This window comes from Rhineura floridana, chromosome 5 (genome assembly GCF_030035675.1).
Source record: "Rhineura floridana isolate rRhiFlo1 chromosome 5, rRhiFlo1.hap2, whole genome shotgun sequence".
NCBI lineage: Eukaryota > Metazoa > Chordata > Lepidosauria > Squamata > Rhineuridae > Rhineura > Rhineura floridana.
In genome coordinates, this window is record NC_084484.1 from 133,464,208 (window position 1) to 133,478,801 (window position 14,594).

General features: G+C 42.5%; 1 protein-coding gene across 2 annotated transcripts in view; it reads left to right on the top strand.

Moving 5' to 3' along the window:
• The window catches only part of MORC1 (MORC family CW-type zinc finger 1), a 95,155-nt gene continuing 80,561 nt past the window's right edge, over positions 1 to 14,594 (top strand). For both annotated transcript variants that reach the window (XM_061628103.1, XM_061628104.1), the window contains exons 1-4: positions 1 to 153; positions 3,742 to 3,795; positions 7,780 to 7,814; positions 11,506 to 11,574. In XM_061628103.1, the coding sequence (XP_061484087.1) occupies positions 83 to 153; positions 3,742 to 3,795; positions 7,780 to 7,814; positions 11,506 to 11,574 (229 nt within the window). In that variant the 5' untranslated portion in view covers positions 1 to 82. The remainder of the gene's footprint in view (positions 154 to 3,741; positions 3,796 to 7,779; positions 7,815 to 11,505; positions 11,575 to 14,594) is intronic.

The following is a 14,594-nucleotide window of genomic DNA, read 5'->3' on the forward strand; positions in this document are numbered from 1 at the left end:
TGATACAGTGCCCATAAGGGGGCGCCCTGTGACTGTGGTTGGGCGTCGCCGAGCGGTGCCCGTTCTCGTCAGGCCCGCCGTGATGTCCGGAGCCGCTCGCTATAGGGCTCTTTGCAGGGCGGAGTTGAGGCTGGAGTATCTGCATGCAAACTCGTGAGTGGGAAAGCCTGGGGGAGTCAGTGGGACACACACCTTCCCATCCTTTTAATCTTATTTTTGCAGGCATCTGCATGAGGGGGCTCACCAACGCCGGGTCAGCAATGCAACTTGGGGTGGGGAGCGGGACATCATCACCTCCCGCAAAAAGAAAGAACGTTCCCATTTCCTACTGCTGGACATGCTTCCAAACCGATCAAAATTTGGTTTTTTTGTTTTAAATAGGATGAACGAAAAGCAGTGTGGAAGCGAAGGACAGGGACGACTGTTTGGGGTGGGGTCAGCTTTTCAATATGAGGAGTGTGTTCCGCTGTCTAAATAGCAGGAATGAAATACGTTTAGGCACTGGAAACTTGTTCCAGACAGGAACAAAGGGGGATTCCAAAAAAGGAAAATAAAAACCATTAAAAAAAAAACAGCAGACAACGCCTTACTGATGCTCGGGAAAAAAAAGAAAAGAAAATTGATTGTGATGCGCCCTAGACAACCACCATACATTTAAAGCACATTCGCCCGCCCCCGAATCCTGAGAACTGTAGTTTAGCCCTCACAGAGCTACAGTCCCCAGCACCCCTAACAAGCTCAGTTCCCAGAATTCTCGGGGAGGGGAAATTGCTTTAAATGTATGTTGTATTTTTAATTGTTTTCTGTAAACAGTTTTGACTGTTTGGAAGAGCAGGAAGGATGGAAGGAAATAAATAATTTTTTCTTGAGGGACAAGAAAATCTTGACCATCTTACCCCACTGTTTTACTGGAGCAATCCACTGGAAGCATTCTTGTTTTCTTGCCTGGAAGAACTAGCCTTATCCTAACATGAAAAAGATCCCATGCACATCAGTTTGAGGAGGGAGGTGATTATTTGGAGCTCTGTGTGTTGGTTTGGCCCTGACTTGCAGCTAGTGCTTGCCTCCTGACTGGCTCTGGTCTCAAGAGGGCCAGGTAAGACCATGGGGACTGAGCTCCCAGGCTCTTAGGAAGAGTGTGCAGATTGGAAGGTGCAGCCTGGGTGAAACATGCAGCCAGATCGTGGGCCAGCAGTGGGGAACCAGTGGCCATGCTGCCATTGTTAGGCTCCAGCACCCAGCCACCCCACCCAGTGATCAAGGATTGTGAGAGTTGTAGTCCAACAACAGCTGGAAGGTCAGATCTCTGTCCAAGCATATTTACTGAGAAGGAAAGCCCCACTGAGCTGGCATTTTATTCCCAAGTAAATACATGCAGACATCAGGGCTGAAGCAGCCTCAGTGGTGAACAGAATTCCCTGATGTGGGCTTCTTGTGCCAATAATTTGGTGTGGCATGCCCCACACATGCACGCACACACACACACGGAAGCAAGCCCTGTTGAATTCAGTGGGGCTTAATTCTCCATCGATGTATATAGGCTTGCACTCTTAGTGTGTTGCAGTAAGAACGCTGACTCTTGTAGCACCTTAAAGACTAACAAATTTATTATACTATGTAGTTATGAGATGACTCGTAAATTTTCTGTGCTGTAGCTTCTGCTATAAGTTTTTAAGGAGCTACAAGGCTCTTTGTTCTTGTTCAATATATACACCACCCATGCAGAGAAAGAGCAGTGAAGAATTTATTTTCCCACAGCAAAGAGCAGTTCCCAGCAAGCAGAATAATAAAAAAACCCACATGCCATCACTTCATAGAATCAATTAAAATCAAATCTTACGGCTACACGTTGGTGTCCTTCATCCCACAAATATCTCTTGGAGAATGGCAGGCCCCTAAAATGATGTTGATGACCATTTATTGATTATCCAAATCAAGGCTCTGTCTCCGCAGCCAGAGGCAGTATGTTTCTGAATACCATTTTCTGGAAACCGCAGGAGGGGAGAGTGCTCCTGTGCTTGTGCCCTTCTTGTGAGCTTCCCGTAAGCATCTGGTTGGTCACTGGGAGAACAGGATGCTAGACTAGATGGGTCATTGGCCTAATCCGGCAGGGGGCTTACGTTCTTATATGGCAAGCTAGGGTGGCTATGCTGATTTGTGTCATATGTAGCTTAATGTGTCATATATAGTTTAGCTGGTTTGAGATAATGTCACCCTAGACAAGGCTTCTGCCCATTGGTAGCATTTATATGCAGGACATCATAGTGTTACAAAAGAATGGTCCTAGATGTTTTATAGCTGCCTGTAGCTACACGCTACTTCCTGTTTACATCTTCAGCCTTTTCCATGGACCACAAAGTGTCACTTAGAAACTTTCCATTAATCAAATGAATTTCTAACATTCAGAATAATTCATTTGTTCAGAATAATTCTGATGCAGTTCTATAACTATGTAGCAGTTCTTGCCAAAAGACTGTAAATGGGAAAGGGACAGTGTCCTGGGCCTGGCAAATACTGTTGCAACCCATAGCTCAGAACCTAATAGCAAGAACCAGCCCTCCCCCCAAAACTTGACCTAAATTTGCATATTTACATATAAATCAGCATGTGCAAGGTTTAAGCTAATTTGTGCCATGCAGATCATGTGCCATGTGGACTTTTTGGTACCTAGCAATGAGTCTAATTTGAGACACTTTATTTCTTTAGGAAAAGGCTGTATAAGGCAGTCGTAGAGCACATGCTGTGCACACAGAAGGTCCCAGGTTCAATCTCCCACATCTCCTAGTAGGGTCGGGAATATCTCCTGCATGAAACCTGAAGAGTCACTGCCAGTCAGTGTAGACAATACTGAACTCGATGGATCAGTTGTCGTACTCGGTATAAGACAGCTTTCTCTGTTTCTGTGTTCCGTCCGGATCCTTGAAACTTGCTGTGGAAATGAGAAATGCTTGTCCTACTTGGATTAATTTGGAGTTTATTTCTAATGACCTGCTATTTTAGTTCTAATATTTCATGGCTGCTGGCACTAGTTTTTGTGACTAAAGTTTTTGATCACTAAGGAGTTGCTCTCTACCTAACTACTTGTGCTTACAAGCCTTTCTGCAAATGGGGACCCTATGCAATCAAGTTTTCCACTCATGGGGAGACTTATTTTGTAATGGCCCAGAAAGCAGAACTGGCAAATGTGCCTTCATGCAATTGACAAAGTGAACTGTAGCCCACAAATGCTTATGCCATCATAAATCTGTTACATTGCAGTGACCTATACTTAATAACATAAAAATGACTTGACAATAACACTCTTGTTGTACAATCCTATACTTGTTATCTGAGAGTCACTGAATTCTATGGGATTGTTCTGAGTATGAGCCCTATGACTCTTTGTTATATTGGATTAAGAATGCAAGACACTTTCTCGGATGTAAATCTCCCATTGAAACTCTGAACAAACATCCATAGGACTGGGCTGTGTAAGGAGTACATTCTTCTGCTATCATGTAACCTGTTTAAGAACAAGAATTGCTCTTGCCTTACGCATGTGTACACATCAGTTATGTTTTAAGTGTCAAGCTAGAAGGAACCCCCATTCAAGCATCGTCTCTCCCCTCGCCCTCTGTTGGGTATTTCCACATTTTGAGGAGGAGATACTTATTTGTCTCACACATGCAAAATAGTACTTAAGTGTTCAATTGTTGCTATTTTTGGCTTCTCTTTTAAAACTCCCTTAATGCTTCTTTCTAGCACAACACATGACTTTTTCTTCGGAGCCGTTGCTGAACTGATTGACAATTCCCGGTAAATACTACATTTAGGAGCAAGATTTTATAATGGTTGCAATAGTTGTGGCTTGAGAGTGTGCTTCATGGGCAGATCACGCAAAGTCAGGGAACAGACACCTTTTGTTCTGTTGACACAAGAAGACAGCTGTCAGATTTAAAATTTTTCTCAAATTAGGAAATGATTTTGGAATACTCTGTCTTATTCAGTGTACTATACAAAAGCTCATTTCTCTGTCCACATGTTTTTTTCTTCACATTTGGGCTTGTCTAAACAAAATTATCCTCTATGGCAGTGATATTCAACTACTGGTGCTTCTAGATGACCTTAGTGTCATAAACAGGTCATTCAGGTATTAAAAATAGGTCATTGGCAACAAGTTGTTTTTTATCAGTAAGCACTTCCAGATGACCTGCTTATTGAACATTCATCCTGATTTGTTTGCAGGGAGGTTAGACGTGTTGTATTAAAGCAGGGTTATCCCACATTTTCCTCTCACTTCCCTTATCGCAGAAAGTCTGGTCTTAGATTTTTGCACAAGACTTCTCAGTCAACTGTTACTGCACAACCTGAATTTGCCAGTATATGATTGAATCCCACCCGAAATTAGCAACAGTTCTGGAAGCACCCAAATTTTCCTTAGAAAGAATAAACCTGGATTAAATAGGGCGGGGGGAGGAAATACAGAGAGATTTTGATGCCAAAGAGATTCTGTGGACAGAACACAGCAAAAGATGCATGCATGAATAACACAGATCCCACAGTAAATGCCCATCTGAAAGCATCCTACTTCAGCCTGGGAGGCTGGAGTTAGACAGATCAAGATGCTTAGGGGCCAGACCTCTGCAATCATGACATCGTTGCTCTCCCTCAAACTGCTTATACAGGATGTTTGTAGCTCCCCACCCACCCTGCACGTTGGCAGGCTGCTTGGAATTAGGGATAGGAGAGAAATTCTTTGCATTTAAAGCTGAATTTGCACTTTCCGAAACAATATGAGAACCAAAACACGATCATCCTTTGAAAATCTGCACATATCCTAATTTTGTGATGCAGTTCCCCAACCAAAGAATGTTTACAAAAATGCTTATACAATAGGGTCGTGCTTTTCAGGCCCTGCTTTTCAGCGTTTCGCTAATACAGCGCCAGCAGGGCGATCAGCTGTAGCACAGGGAGCTTCAGGGGCCAAGCGCTGCCAAGCAGCTGGAGTTCCCCGCACTCCAGCTGATTGCTTGCTACAACTGATCAGCTGTAGTGCACAATCAGCTGGAGCGCGGGGAGCTTCAGGGGCCAAGCAGCTGGAGCTCCCTGCACTACAGCTGATCTCTGTTGCTAGAGCGCAGCAGCTGGAGTGCAGGGAGCTTCAGGGGCCAAGTACAGCCAAGCGGCTGGAGCTCCCCGCGCTACAGCTGATTGCTGTCTGCTGAAGCGCAACAGCTGGAGCTCCCTGAGCTAAGCTGATCAGCTGGAGCGTGGGGAGCTCCAGCTGACAGCAATCAGCTGGAGCATGCAATCAGCTGTACTGTACAGGCTGTGTCCTACTTTCCGGTGATTTTCACTTTTCAGCAGGGGTCTGGAACATAATCCGCCGTATGAGTGGAGCGCTACTGTACAGTATTAGGGGAAACTCTACATGAAAATGAATATATAGGTAAAAATAACATACAAAATTACATCATATTAGGAGAAATTGCTTGCAAAAATTGTACATTAGAAAAAACTACAAAATGTTTATTAGGAGAAATGCACACTAAAATGCTGAAGGATTTTTTTTTAAAAAAATCACAAGTTGCTGCAGAAATGTGGAGAACTGAATTTAAGATTAGAGAAATGAGAAACTGAGTGAACCAAGTTGTCACATTTCTCCATCTGTTTGAGATAGACAACCTTCCCACCACGGGATGTGAGCCTGCTCCAGAGGCTTCTCCATCAGATGACTAATTCTGAGTGATGAAATGCAGGACTCCCTGTGAAATGCTGTTGGACAGCCAGTGTCACTGAACTCATTTCTCACTTCCTCAAAGGGGTGCATACCAGATGAGAAGCCCTACACAGGCGTTTTATTTCTCTATACAATAAAAATTGGGCGAGGGACAGTCTGGAGTATGTTAGCAAGCCCTACCTTCTGTATATCACATCCCCTCCCCGCCTTATTTCCCACCCTCAATGAGTTGGAAAGTGAAATTCTGAAGTAGGGAAGTCTCTTACACTGGTGTCTGCCCCCCACATGATTACACAGGGTTATAAAGTGTGCAGTGAGCTTCCACTGGTAAAGGAGGCTCACAGTTTCAGAAGTTCATCCTTCATCTTATGGAGGCTATTAAAAAAAGACACAAGTATAAGACTTCTCTGCTTCAAACTTTCAGAATGCTGAAGCAGAGTTCTCTGTCTGTCTGTCTGTCTCTCTGCCTGCCTACCTGCCACTGGAGTTCCTCAGCATGCATGAAGAAAGAGAATTCCCAAAGAGACTGAGTGTATCTTGTACATGCAACCTAGCACAGGCACTAGAAAGGAGCAGTGAAACTATAGCAAAGACTGGATACAGTAGGGCCCCGCTTACTGGCGCTCCGCTTACCAGCGCTGCATTAATGCGGCAGCTTTCCTCCCCTCTTTAAAAGCTGCTTTTGTGGCATTTTTGCACAATGCACCCCATTAAAGTCAATGGGGTTCCACCTTACAGCGATTTCTGCTTTACGGCAGGGGTCCAGAACAGAACCCACCGTATAAGCAGGGCCCTACTGTATAGCCCATTGGCTCCACTAGGCCTTTGGGGTTCTATTGAAGTTGACCTAGCACAGAGATACTTGAAACTTATTTATTTAGACCATTTCTATATCACTTAATATATTAAATATCACTTAAGTAGTGTGCAGAAAATGAAAAACAACCAATGTTTACAAAAGTACACAAAAAACCATTCATACAAATTACTAATAAATACATACTGAGAGTGTTTCCTTCTCCTTCTGACACACCTCCCCATTCAGCTCCTCTCAGCCTTCTAGCTCTCACCCAGGACCCCCACCACTTGATTCTGGCTCTCACCTAGGGACCAAACAAATACAGTGATCACCTTCAAAGTCTCATAATAAGAGACCATTCTTAGAACCTGTTAACATCACCCTAGCCTCTCTCTCTAGGCTTGCTTTTATGGGCAGGCACCAATGTTGATGGAGCTGCCTCAGGCAACCCACAGCTGTGTTGCATTTAGCTGTTCTCTTCCACTTGGACTTCTCTAGGGAGGTCCAAAGAATGGCAAATGGAACACTCAGAGTTTTTGCTCTGGCCCCTGCACACTTCCTTGTGCAGCCACTTTCTTAATGATTTGCTTCTCATGTGACTGGTTATTTAAAATCAGTTTGTGAAATTCATCTTCTCCTGCCGCCTCTCTAGGCTTGTAATCTCCCTTTGGATGTTAGACACAGAGACCTCAGTTTCCAGCACAGGCTACTGTTGATGGAACAAGGTTTTTACCTTGTCACTGCTAGCACCATGGCCTAGGATGGTATATTGATGCATTTTGCATTAACTTGCATATTATTGCTTCATCATTTTTCTTTGGATTGCCTTAATATTTAAAAAGTACATTTGAGACTGCTTGCTTTGCAAAATAATACTTTGAAAGTCTAATACTTTCTTTTAAAAAGTTTTTTCACTTATATAGTAAGGTTTGTTTTTATTTTATTGTATCTTCATATGCAGATAGTATATTTAAGTGAATTGGTATTACATTACAATTTTTAATTGGGTTTTATTTCTATGCTGCCCTTCTAGTTGGGAGCCCGAGGTGGTATACAGTATAATCAAAACCACCATTACAAAATATTTTACCTTAATGTTAAAGTGACTTCATGTGATTTAAGTAAGTACAGTTTTGAGCATAGCGTTTTTGTGTTTCCAGCCAACACAGACTAAGTAATTGTTGGAATGAATTTACTATATACTTGTACTATTGTTTTTATAGTGTTCATATTTTCAAAAATTTTTAAATAATACTTTCAGAGATGCTGATGCTACTAGACTTGACATATTCACTGGTGAGTTCTGTGTAAATGCTTCTTTGCTTGATTGCATTAACTATTTTGTTTAGAAGAAATGGCTCTACAAAAGGTTTTATATTTGTTGCCGTGCCAAAATGTACCCTTTGGCAAATTTGAGATGGCTGTGATGTAAATATGTTTACCTTTTGGAAAAGCCATTCTATAGAGACATACGTACAGGTAAAAAATGTCTAATGTTTCTGTCTTGCGTGCCAGTGGATCTATCCACATAGTTAAAGGCCCAGTGGCACATATATAGTTCTATAAAGGAATCCCTGTTAAAAGAAGTAAGTAAATGATGTCTCTGACCTAATTCCATGCATGCTAATTATACAAATCCTCCAATGTTCATTGCCTTACCTAATTGGCTGCTTAGATGTTACATAATGATACACTGTGAGTTCACTTGATCTGAGTGGGTCCCCTTGCAGCCTGAACCTCTTGCGGCAAGTTTATGCAATACTAAGTCCTATTTAGTTTAATGGAACTTGCTGCCTGCCTAGGAAGCATGCATAAGCTTGAAGCCTTGCACTGCAATCTTAGAAAGCAATCACTATTCAGTTTGCTCGGAATTCTTTCTGAGAAAACCTGCATGAGATCTGCCTGCTAAACCTGTCCATCCATTAGAGGCCCTGAAATGACACCACCAGCAGATGCATCGCTTGTAAGCTGGATCAAAATAGGGAAGTATGTTCACCCTTTCAACTAAAAATGTCACGGAATTATTTGCTATCAAGTGGGACCGACAACAAAATGTTGCAGTGGAGAGAGGGGATGAGAGAGAGATTTGACTGTTTGCATTTAAAGTCAGATTCATACTCTTAAATACGAGAACCAAAACACAGGTATCTTTCAAAATTTGCACTTATCCAAATTTTGTGATAGAGTTCTCCAGCCAATAACTGTCTCCAAAAATGTATAGGGGAAAATGCGTATAAAAAGAATATATTTATTTATTTTATTTAAAACATTTATGTACTGCTTAATCACTTGCATTTCTAAGCAGTGTACATACAAACAAACCATACATGAAATAAAAAATAAAACCACAAAATCATCATAAAGCCAAACCATTATGTGAAAATAGCATACAAAAACGTATTGTCTTAGGAGATATTGCATGCAAAACTGTATGTTAGTCAAAATGGTACAACTTGTTAAGAGAAATTCACACTAAATGCTGAAGAATTTTTGTGGGCATTTTTTTCAATAAAATGGCAAATTGGTTCAGAAACGTGGAGAACTGAATTTAAGGTTGGAAAAATGAGAAACTGAGAGAACTGAAACTGACAGAGCCTTCCATCCCTAGTAGAGAGTGCTCACTGATCGCCTTGCCAGCCAGCCAGTCATATTATACTCATTCTGTTTCCCTCCCTTCCCGGTTTTCTATTCCTCAGCCTCCAACAGTTAGCTGTCCTTGCTCACTGAGCATACAGTAGGACCCCATTTTACAGTGCTTTGCTTTACAGTGCTTTGCTAATGCAGCGGTCTCAATTAGACGCAATTAGACTAAAGCCCCACTCATATGGCGCTTGTTCCACTTTTACAGCGGTTTTTCGGGCATCGCGCACCATTCTATTCAATGGGTTCTGCTTTACAGCGGTTTTTGCTTTACAGCGGGGGTCCAGAACTATGAGTGGGGCCCTACTGTATTCAGTTCCCATTTGGCTGTTTCCTCCTCATTAGGCTATTTTTTAAAATATAAAGATTGCCTGTGCTTCTGCAAACATTGGAGTCCCCCCCCCCCATCTGCTGATACCTCCATCTTGGAAGGTGCTGTTTTGGCTACATAAGGATTATTCATTTATTGCCGTCCACACATATGTCTCGATGTGCAAAGTGCAGTAAAAATAGCTTAAAACAATATAGATTAAAAAAACACACCAAGCCACAGAACAGGAGCAGCCACACTAAAAACCCTGCTCTGAGTTACTGTGGAGTGGGCTTCAGAGATCTTTGGAACTTGAAGCTCTCCTGCTGACTGCAATGGCCACTTAGTTGTGTTGTTGTTGTTGTTATCCCACCCTTTTTCCCAGAAGGAGCCCAGGATGACTGAATATATACCCTACTAGTCTATTGGATATTTTAAAATTACAGAATTATAGGCAACTTGGAGCTGGAACCCACAGTCAGGACTGACATGATGCACATGCTGCCAGAAGCCAGCAATATTCAATTGTTCATTAGGGTGCGGGTTTATGTGTGGAGGGGGCTGATTGGGGTGACACTGCTGGCCCTGGCCCCAATCTCCTTAGGTTTTTGTATACCAAGGGTGGTTCAGCTTTTTCTGACCAAGGGCCACATTGATTCATCGTCAACCCTCGGGGCAGGGGCACATGTTATAAGTGGAAGTGGCTGAAGTGTAAAAGTGGGTATGGCTTTAAAAAAAACATTTACCAGGTGTCACAAATCTTTTGGCATCACACATTCTATTTGTGTACTTGCTATGAAGGCTCCAGTGCGTGTGATTGAGGACCCTACATTTCACAGGGTGCCAGATCAAATGTACAGGAGCTTATTCTAATTTATATCAGGGATAGAGAATCTGTGGCCCTCCATATGTTGTTGGACTACAACTTCCATCATCCCTGACTGTTGGCTATGCTGGCTGATGCTATTGGGTGTTGGAGTCCAACAAATTCTTGAGGACTGTGGTTGTGTGTATATAGCTCTGTGCAAATGGTACAGTAGAAAAACATAGAGAACGGGCAGAGGCCATTGGCACAACCTGAATTAGCTCAACCTACAAGTTCATTTATACCCAAGTTAACAATTGACAACACCATCCTAAATAGGGATTACTCTCAGTGACCTGGCCTACCCCATTGGAACCAGACTCAAAATCACTGGTCTACTTTTCTCCATTATGTTTAATGCAAAAGTTAACACTAGAGCAATTTGTAGACCAGCTTTCAGATAACACGGGTGTCTGTGACATTACAAGAGATTACTAGGCATGGCAACTTAAGCGAAGATGTTGTCGCAGCAACCTAACACGCCCCCTGGGACCACTTAAATAGGGGCGAGGCAGGCTCACTACTTCAGTGGGAACTGTCTCTGAGATCGGGACTGGACAAGCAATCGGGCACTTTGTTGTTTGGTTGGGGGAGGAGCCCCAGTCTGTTTGCTCCTGCACAACTGCCAGCACATCCTTGCTGACGGGTGAGGAGACACATTGGCCAGGTCTTCTGAAGGCTCTCTGCCTACCTCTCTGGAGGTGGAGCCGGGGATGGCTTAGGAGGGCTGACAGACTCTGGAAGTGTGGTGGGCCGAAGCTCATCAGCCAGCCCCATCTCTACAACAGCCAGCAACAGCTCAGGGGTGGCCACACTACTGAAGTCTTCTCCGGTGTCAGCCCCCTCATGCAGCTCATGAGGGCCCTCTGCAAGATCCCATGCCTCCTTCTCCTCTTGCCCACTTCCAGGAGTTCTCTATGGGACTCATGACACTCAGTAGTATTGCAGCCTGAATAAGACTTCTGTTACTTAAGATTGCAGGAGGGAGATCATGTTGCTTGAATGTTCTCCCTTTAAAAAAAAAAAACCCTTTCATACAAAAACTAGAACATGAAGACCACATACTAGCTTTATAAATGCGAATGTTACTTACTAATCTTTCCAATGTATGGTTTCCCAACATTTATTAAGAGCTATCTGTAAGTTCCTTTTTTCCATGCTTTGTTTTGCAGTAAATAACGAGAGCCTGCAAGGAGGATTTATGTTGTGCTTTTTGGATGATGGATGTGGCATGACTCCTCGTAAGTTAACATTCCTGTATTCATTTCATTGAATGTGAGGATGCTTGTAAGCATTGATTAGAATGTCAAACTAGGACTCAGGAGAGCCACATTCAAATACCATGCCGCCATGAAACTCACTGGGTCAGTCACACTGTTTAGCCTATTTCCAAGGATTGTTGTGAAAATAAAATGGGGGATAACCCATTTTGGTTATACAATACAATGTGTATTCTGGCTTGGGAGAAAGGTAGGTTATAAATGCAAGAAATACTAATAAATTATCATTCTCAACACTTTCATATCAATAAAGACCCAAAGACCCATATACCTGAAGGAACCAAGCCATGCAACAAACCCTGGTATCAGCTCTATCTTGTAATGTCCAGACATTATACAAACTAATGTGTATCATTTTATCTAAGGGGCTTAATCTGTACTCTCCCTGATATTATATATGCCATTATTGGTTAGAAACATCCAAATCAGTTTACATTAGTCATATAGAACAATTTTTATTGATGTATTTGTATCCTTTTGAGCTATGCAGGACTGCGCAAGATCAGTTGGGCAATTTCTAGTATAACTAGGCTTCAGCTGATACTTTATTATGTGTTGTTTCAACCATTCTCTGTCAATGAGAAAAGAAAATATATTCAAAAATATTCAAGGGGAGAGAATTTTTTAATGAAATTATGGTGGAGTGCAGGGTTTTTATTGTGCTTCCTTCACGTTTGAGGTGGCTGAGGGATGTTTGTGAGTATCCTGTATTTCCTTCTGCAAATCATCGCAGCAGTGGTCTGCACTCCGTAGCCTTTCAGGGTGCCCACATAATCAACGCCCAGGGGAAGTTGCTATGAGGTAGCTCCTCCCATGATGCTTTTTCAGATTAGGAAGCGCAGCCAGCCCAGGACACTACAGTGTGCTGGAGGAATGTTTAGTGGAAAGAAAAAAACACAATCACCCTTGGCCGCTTTGCAACTGTAAGGTAAGCTCAAAACCAACCAAAATGAGGCAGAAAAATGGAAACCTCTTTCTCAGAGGAAGAAAACTTAAGGCAGAGAACTTGTAATCACTTGCTGAAACAAAAAAAAAGTCTTCAGTTATTACCTGAAAGTACAGATAGTGAACACCTGTTTGTCTCAACAGGGATGTTGTTCCACAAAACAGGGGCAGTCACACTGAAAGCCCTGCTCTGAGTTATTATCAAGCAGGCTTCTGATATTTTTGAGACTTAAAGGAGAAACTCTCCTGCAGAATACAGTGACCTGCTGGGTATATAGGAGATAAGGCGGCCTCTCAAGTAACCTGATCCTGACCTGTGTATGGCCTTGTATGTTAGTACTAAAATCTTGAACTTGGCCTGGTAACAGATTGACAGCCAGTGCAAATCTCATAAACAAGGGGTTATAAGATGGTAGTAGTTTGCATCCACAAGCAATAAAAATCCAGGTTGGCCTGCCCTAAATCCCAGGGCTGTGTAATTCTTTGCACCATTCATTGTTTTAGTTTTTTGTGGGATTTTTTTCCCCACTCATTGAAAGTAAATAATCTCAGTACTCTTTTGATTCCTCTGGTGGCTTCCTTTTGTCAGGAGGGAACATTTTCCCCTCCTTTGGTGTGAAGTACAAACAGCTTAATCAGTAAGAAGGGATCATGGCTGCTTGGAGTTGGTGCCAAGAAGATAACACAGCGGTCCGCCTCCTGCAGCGTAGGTTAACCAGTGCTTTAAATAGACTGTTCCCAGAATGAGCACCTCAGGTGTTCTTAGAATCCCCGCTGTGCCAAATTAATTCTTTGAAACTTGGCATGCAAACTTTCACTGCAAAAGGAAGAAGGCAACTTTGTACTTGCAATGGAATCAGCAGGTGAGTCCTGTTCGTTATGTAAAATGCCACTTGAAGCAGCTGCAAACAAGGTGGAGGCTGGTATTTTTAGCCTCATGGACTGAGGATGAGGAGATGGCAATTCTATTTAAGGCTCTGCCAGACAGACACTCCAAGCTAGAGCTAAAAGTTTTAACAGTTTGTTTCTCTCATGGGTGTGATTAGTTGTGACAGTACTGTGGCCTAATTTGAGTTGTGCTGAATCACTGTAGGTCACATCCACACCGTAAATTTAAAGTACATTTAAAGCACAAGGATTCCCCCAAAGAATCCTGGGAAAATGTAGCTTGTTAAGGGTGTTGGGAATTATAGCTTTGTGACAATTAAACTACAATTCCCAGGATTCTTGAGGGAAAGCTGTGTGTTTTAAATGTATGGTGTGGATGTGACTGGAGGGAGGAGATTTCACGAACAGCTTGGGTAGGCATGAAAGGGAGGGAGGCATTTTTTTCTGTCCCCTGCATATACTTTTAAAATTGGGATAGTTTCTAGTTATGAGGAGACGAATGGGGCATCTCCTCTTGCCCAGCCATGCTGAACTTTAAATATCCACCCCTACTTCACTCTGTAGAGATTCAGTAGTGTCCCCATATCTATTTAGGCAGCGCATTTATCAGAACCTAATAATGTCAGCCACAACATCAGAGATCTGTTTAATTGCTCATCCTCCAACATGATATTCTTTGCTAGCAATGCTCTTCTGCATTCTACATAGGATAAACGGGCTAGCCTGTACGCAAAACAATATATGGACATAAATCTGACACCAGTAAGAGCAGTACTCAGAAACCAACGGGAGAATGTTTCTGTCTCCCAGGGCACACTGTTACTGACCTTAAAGTGGCCACTCTTGAACAAAGCAACTTCAAAGGGAGACTCCAGCATGAAACCACTGCATTACAACTTGTCAAGAAGTTCAGTTCTGTCATCTGTGACCTGAATCAAGATGAGTCTTTATTCCACTACAGGTGTTAATTTTAGCTTACTAGTGTCAGGATGTTTCTGTTTTCATCAACACTGCTTTGTGAATGATTACTGTAATTCTACATACATTTAAGCCTTAGTCTGTTTTTGTTTGTTTTCTTTCTGACCTCACAACTTGCATTTTTCACTCTCTTCACCCATGTGTATTGTTATGGGTTTGGGGTTGAGATG